The 6,000-nt window shown below is 44.0% G+C and overlaps 1 protein-coding gene across 2 annotated transcripts in view; it reads right to left on the reverse strand.

Annotated features, from left to right (window-relative positions):
* The window catches only part of SNAP25 (synaptosome associated protein 25), a gene marked incomplete at both ends in the record, with an annotated part of 29,690 nt that extends 23,983 nt beyond the window's left edge, over nucleotides 1–5,707 (reverse strand). For both annotated transcript variants that reach the window (XM_080615525.1, XM_080615526.1), the window contains 2 exons: nucleotides 4,948–4,989; nucleotides 5,636–5,707. In XM_080615525.1, coding sequence (XP_080471651.1) covers nucleotides 4,948–4,989; nucleotides 5,636–5,707 — 114 coding nt within the window. The remainder of the gene's footprint in view (nucleotides 1–4,947; nucleotides 4,990–5,635) is intronic.
* Between the last annotated feature and the right edge of the window lie 293 nt (nucleotides 5,708–6,000).

Raw genomic sequence — 6,000 nt, forward strand, 5'->3', positions numbered from 1 at the left:
TCTGCTAAATGTACACTTCCCTCAGGATTAAAGTCTTTCTTTCTTCCTGTGCAATAGAGGAATTTCTTAAGACCTTGCACAGGCAATCCTCTGTTTAGTTTGTGGCAAAATAAGGATCCTCAAAAAATGGGGTGTTTAAAAAATGGGTGGTTTAGGCCAGAGAGAAGAAAAATACATCTTTTGTATGATCCTACAAAGTCCATAGAGCACACGCCATTTTAATCCAACTCAAATCTGTAACAGCCTTCTCTCTCCAGAGTTACTTCCGACTCTCCTTGTCCTCTTGTTGCACTTGAGAAGAGAATTGGGAAAGCTGGATTTTGCCATGGTGCAGCAAACACCTCACATCCTTGTCCTTCAGAAGAAAATGGCACAGCATGAGTTGCTTTTGTTGAGGCATTAAAATGGCACCTCTGGAGTTCCTCTGTTTATCCATAGAGCAGGTATACTCCAGATGGTAAAATGTATAATCTTTCCCAGCTCCCGAACATTACTCAGCCCTGACTCTAGGATGAGCAGGCCGACTAGTGTGTCCTCCCAGATTGATTTCCATGGAGACTGCTGCAAGTTGCCAACCATTTGTCTGCAAAGATGTGCCCAATTTTGCACACAAGATGACCCCTCAGAACAGGACTTAAAAATTAATCACATTGGGTCAAACATCATCATGAATACAGATCCCATGAAGTTTGTGGAAGTCGATGTCCTTCAACCTTCCAGTAGTACTGAGTCCTAGTGTTTAGTTAAAAGCAAACCAACAAGGAGTACTGGTTTGGGTTCAACGTGCTTTCTATAAAGCACATGTCCAGGTTCTCCAGTGGACCACTGGCTAAGATGCTGATCAGAAAGCCGGAATATATGATTTTAAAACTCTGGGTTTAACGCAGCTCTTAGATACCTAAGATACCTGTCAATACTTCAGTGAAGCGGTTGAACAACATAACTGGGAACCCTTTTGGAGGCTTAAATATACATTAGCCCCAATCTTCTCTAACAGCTTTTTATACCTGTCTTGTATGACAGTCTCACTCAGAACAAGTCAGCAACAAAATATTCACTGAAAGTTGCCCAGCACTCTGGAGGGACAATGCGTTGCTGTATCATTTAGTATTGCTGTTTTGTCACTTAATTTCCCAAGGTAGGAATAAAACTAGGAAGAGAATTAGGATGACTTCTCAAAGGGCCCATCAATCCCTCCAGGAACACAGTGTGTTGTATCTTATCCAGGCAGCTACTCTCAACTTTGGTTTAGCCTGAGGCGTGATTTTCCTAACAGTGTAAGGGAATGATATATCGGATAGAAAATCCAAATTCCATAAATTGTTTTATCAGCATTTTAGGAGATACCTTGAAAAACAGTCACTGCTTCAATGTCTCTTTGTGCCTGATTAAAGAGCCATGTTACTTCTGAGCCCATTAACTCACCCTGTGGTTCAGAACCTCAGCTGATATGAATCTGTGACCCCACTCCTAAATCCCATGTGCCTGGTTCATCTACTACAATAACTCTGACTCCAGTGGTAACCCGCTGGTTTACATAGATAAAGGGGCCTAATCCTGCATAGGAAAGACAGAGATCAGAATTATGGATCCCATCCCCCTGTGACAGATGTGTATCTTTTTGGAATTACACAGATTAAATCAATTTTCTGAGTAGAACTCTTCCAATAGCTAATGGTGTCAAAGAGATTTTCAAGTTAGCTTTGACAAGCTTTGGACCAAGCTCTAAATATATAGAATATTTTCCTCTTTTATTCTTCAAACTAAGGAACATTTGACTATGATAATGTCAGGAAAACTCACTTTCCAATCACAAATGAAGGAAGTTAGTGAAATGGCATATTGTGTGCTTGGTGTCCTGAGAAGCATCACGAGGTTATCAAACATATATAGTTTACAGTTTCAGCTTTGATATGTCAGTAACCTTGACCCTAACCCCCATGATATGAGAGGAGAAGATAGTCCTGTCTGGATTTAAATGTACAAATCAGTCCTTTTGTCTGTATGTGCTCCTAAAAGTGCTTTCGTGCTGAGCTTCCAGCAGTACTGATCTTGTTGCTGTTTCTTCCCTTTCTGCATCTTAGGTAGAAACCATCTCTTTTATCCACCCTACAATGATTGATTTTCTTTAAAGGCCATGGTGGTTCCACTGGAAGATGGTAGTGGACTCACAGCTTTCCCCCTTGCATGTGTTATTTTGTGTTTCATAATGTTGGCTCAGATGTAAAAAGCTTGAACAAGAAAATAGGAAGGTCAGCCAGAAACTGTGTATTTAGTCTCACTTCTTCTGCCTCAGTTCATTTTTATGTTTTGGCACAAACATTGCACAGCATCATCATCAAATACAGGTATTTACAGCACTGAGTAGCTGAGAAGCTCAAATGAGCATTGGTCAGCATAGACGTAGCTGTGTTGCAAGGGTATGCTGGGTACCACAGAGCAAACTGATTTTTGTAATCTGCCGTCCCAATACATAGCTGCCCTGGGGCAAAGCAGTGACTACTTTGCAACAGCCACACACCACTTCTTTCTTCTCCTGTTGTGCTAGGACTGAAAAGAATCAGCTTCTTGCAAAGCTGGGTTATAAAAATAAGAAGCGGTAACAGATTTGGTTTTCCTTACCAACATTCCCTGGGATCAGCACCAGGGCTTAATCTCCAAACTCAACGTAGTCTTCTTGAGCAAGGAGAGCTTGGTCATTTTGAGACATCAATTTTGCTCCCCATACTATGACCTACATATGCGCATTAAGGAATCCTGTACTGCTACAGGGCTTCCCTGGGTGGGCAACATTCTTCTGCCTCTACAGTGAAGCCAAGTCAGTCTGTTTATTCTTTATTTCCGTAGTATTTAACAGAGCAGAGCCAACCATGACAAGACTCCATACAGACATACATAGTAATAATGCTTAAACATGGAGGCATCCTTTTCCTAAGTAAAGCATACCACATTTGCTGTATCCAGAGAATAGAGTAAAAAGCATCCTTTCGCAGAGAAAGAATATGTTCTATCTCTACTCACTAGACAGGTTCTTCTAAGCAAGGGAGCCTAATTGGCTCTTTGGGGTCTAGTAAATCAAGGGAGTGTGAGTTCCCTTTCAAAACCACCTGCCATTTGTCTTTTCAGTATAATGTCTCTCGCTCCCTAAATGCTGCATTCTCTTAAAAGTACCTAGGAAATGGGACCAGAGTAATCAACCAGCTGTTTAGACCACAGAGGAATTTTAAAGGTCTTTTGTAGTCACATTAGTGAGAATAATATTCAGCTCATTTAGAATAATTCCCTTGACTACTCAGAGCTACTTTTGGACAGGATGATATTGTAGCATCTGAGTAAAAGGCAAGTCCAGAGAGATGCCAAGCTCTTCCAAGAAGCACTAGAGTCCTACGTAAATTCACTGGTAAATTCAGCAGTCCCAGTTCTCCTCCTACTTTGCCATTTGCCATGATTTAAAGCTGAAATTCCAGTGGCATTCACAATATGCTGGTTCAATATGTTAGGAAGACTCAAGCAGTGCATAGGTCACACAAATACGGCTCAGGAGAGACAGGGCTGATATTTACTGATGGCTTGGCCCTCAGCAAATCACTTCCCTTTTACTGCGCCTCTCTTTCTTCCCACTCATCATCTGCCTTGTCTGTTTAGATCACAGGCATTGGGGGCAGCAGGCTTTCCTGCCTTGTGTTCATGGAGGTACCCATATGAGACTCTCTTCCATGTTGTTGAATTGACAACAGCAAGAGCCGCATCCAGCACAGAGCTGACAGAAAGTGATGGTTAGAAACGACATGTCCAGGGAATTGAGCAGCAAAAGGGGACAGATTGCTCGTGAGACAAGAGCATGTTTCAGCTGCAAGGGGCCCCGATCTGAAGTGTCTGTGGAGGAGAAGCGATGCTGACTGTGCTCAATGACCCATCTATCTGCCTATCTGTCCATGGAAATTTAATCCTGTCTCCACTGGACTCCATTGATCTCCACAGTCATGATTGATTTCAAGGCCACGGAGCCTACAGCTGGGCTTGTGCTTGCTCCTGAAAGTGGGACCTGATGCAATTTTCTTCCCGTTGTCTCTGCTGGAGACTCCTCTGGATGTCAGGAGCAGTGGGGCTGTCAGTGCTGATGACCCTGATTAAAAATGTCACCAGCTCCAGAGCCAAGGCGTGCGTGGTGTCTGAAAACAATATGTCCTGTCAGGTGGGAGCAAAGTTTTCCACCACCTGATGGCTGAACACTCTGAACTGAGTTTGGGGATTTCCAGCTTTTAAACCCCTTTGCTATGAAGAGGGTGATATGAAGCCTGTCTGAATTGCTTTTTCCCTTCTGGAAGTGACACCTCTAGGCAGCTATTAGCTGTGAGGACTGAGCCCCTTCCTTTGCACTGCAGAAAATCAGAGAACTTCCCTTTCCAAAGCTGTCAATCCGAGACATCTCAAGAACCTTGACATTTCAGAGATACGTGAAGAAGTGGCATTTAAAGGCTGTGGTGACCAGTGCTCTATAAATAGCTATGAGTGTTTATGGAGAGGGAGGTATAGACAACAGGGCAAACAGACTGAGGGCATTTCTCACCTTCCCCACTTGCAGTGTTATGGCAAGGACGTCAGAGAGGTGCTGGCACGAGGCTCCAGGAGCTCTGCAGCAAACTCAGCCACTCGTCCCTGACCCCAGGTCACCTTCAAAGGCTGTTTCCTAGGTTTATCTCAAGTAGCCTGTCTCAGTGGATGCTCAGGTATGGGCAAAACAGTGTCTCAGCAGCTGGTCTGCAGTGTGACACTTGGCAACTAGGGCACAGTATCTTGAACGACACTCATAAGGGATAAGGAGAGATGGAGCAGCACATAAAGCCATGGCCCTGCCCTAGCAATGCGAGTTAAAAACGCTTCCAGTGTTGCACTCTCCATCACTTTTGCTCACAATAGAGGTGCAAATAAAATGCAAGTCCTTACCTCTTCAACAAGCTGCAGCATTCGACGGGTGCTCTCAAGGGACTGAAAGAAACAGAGGGAAAAACACTCAGCTTTGGCAAGATACACTTTCCAACACTAATGTGCAGGCTCATGCTGACAGTATGTTTCTCCTATGCTCTTTGCCTTCCCTCAAAATCAGGCCATCAGCAGGGTACTGGTGATCTCTTCCTCTCCAGCTCTCCGTTACACTCACTAATGCAGCTCCCACTGCATCTCAAGGCAGCTGCAGTCTCTAAGGCTCAGGCTCCCCTTGCTCGTGCATTGCGGTGGAAATGCTTGGAACAGCTGGTGTTCCACTTTGAAAACGAAGTCTGTGGTTTGCAGCTAAGACTTTTCAGAGACCTAATTGGTGACTTTGAACATTTAATGGGTTTGGCGAACTAAAGGAACCCTCAGAAAATATTAAATTGCTGCTTTTTCGCTCTGAGGCCGGTCAGCTTGATGCAGACTCTAATACCTAAACCAAACTCACAATCTATAAATGCCTTAATCTAGACTAAACATGGCACTCAATTTTACCCCGGCTCATCTAATTTCCAATTCTGCTTTCAGTGTAAAGCTGACAGAAAACAGCATCATCTCTAGAAATCCTGTGCCGGCTCAGCTCCTGTTTCTGGATGTGTCCCTCACACCAAAGGCAACCCCAGGTTTCCTGTTTAGCTCTCACTTCATCAGCCAGCTGGTCAGCACGCCGCTGCATTTCTTCCAACTCATTGCGCATATCGGCATCTTCTGCCATTTTAGCTGTAGGTGTGTTTGTGGAAGCTGCAGATCAAGGATTTGTACTCAGCTGCTTGTGAGCCTGGAAGACAGAAAGGGAGAAGGAACAGTGTGGTTAAGCCCTGACTCACTGAATTGTGCTTAAATGTCAGCCCCACAAAAGGGCTCTTATTACATGAGTGCCCTCACCAAAACGCTTCCGCTGTGGATAGCAATTCCTACATAGTAGTGAGCACAGAGGATCGTTCAAGGTGGTGCTTTTTGCCTGTATTATTAATCACTCTCGAAGAACAAGGATGTATCCTTGTCATG

Source organism: Psittacula echo, assembly GCF_963264785.1.
Source record: "Psittacula echo genome assembly, chromosome: 4".
Lineage (NCBI taxonomy): Eukaryota > Metazoa > Chordata > Aves > Psittaciformes > Psittacidae > Psittacula > Psittacula echo.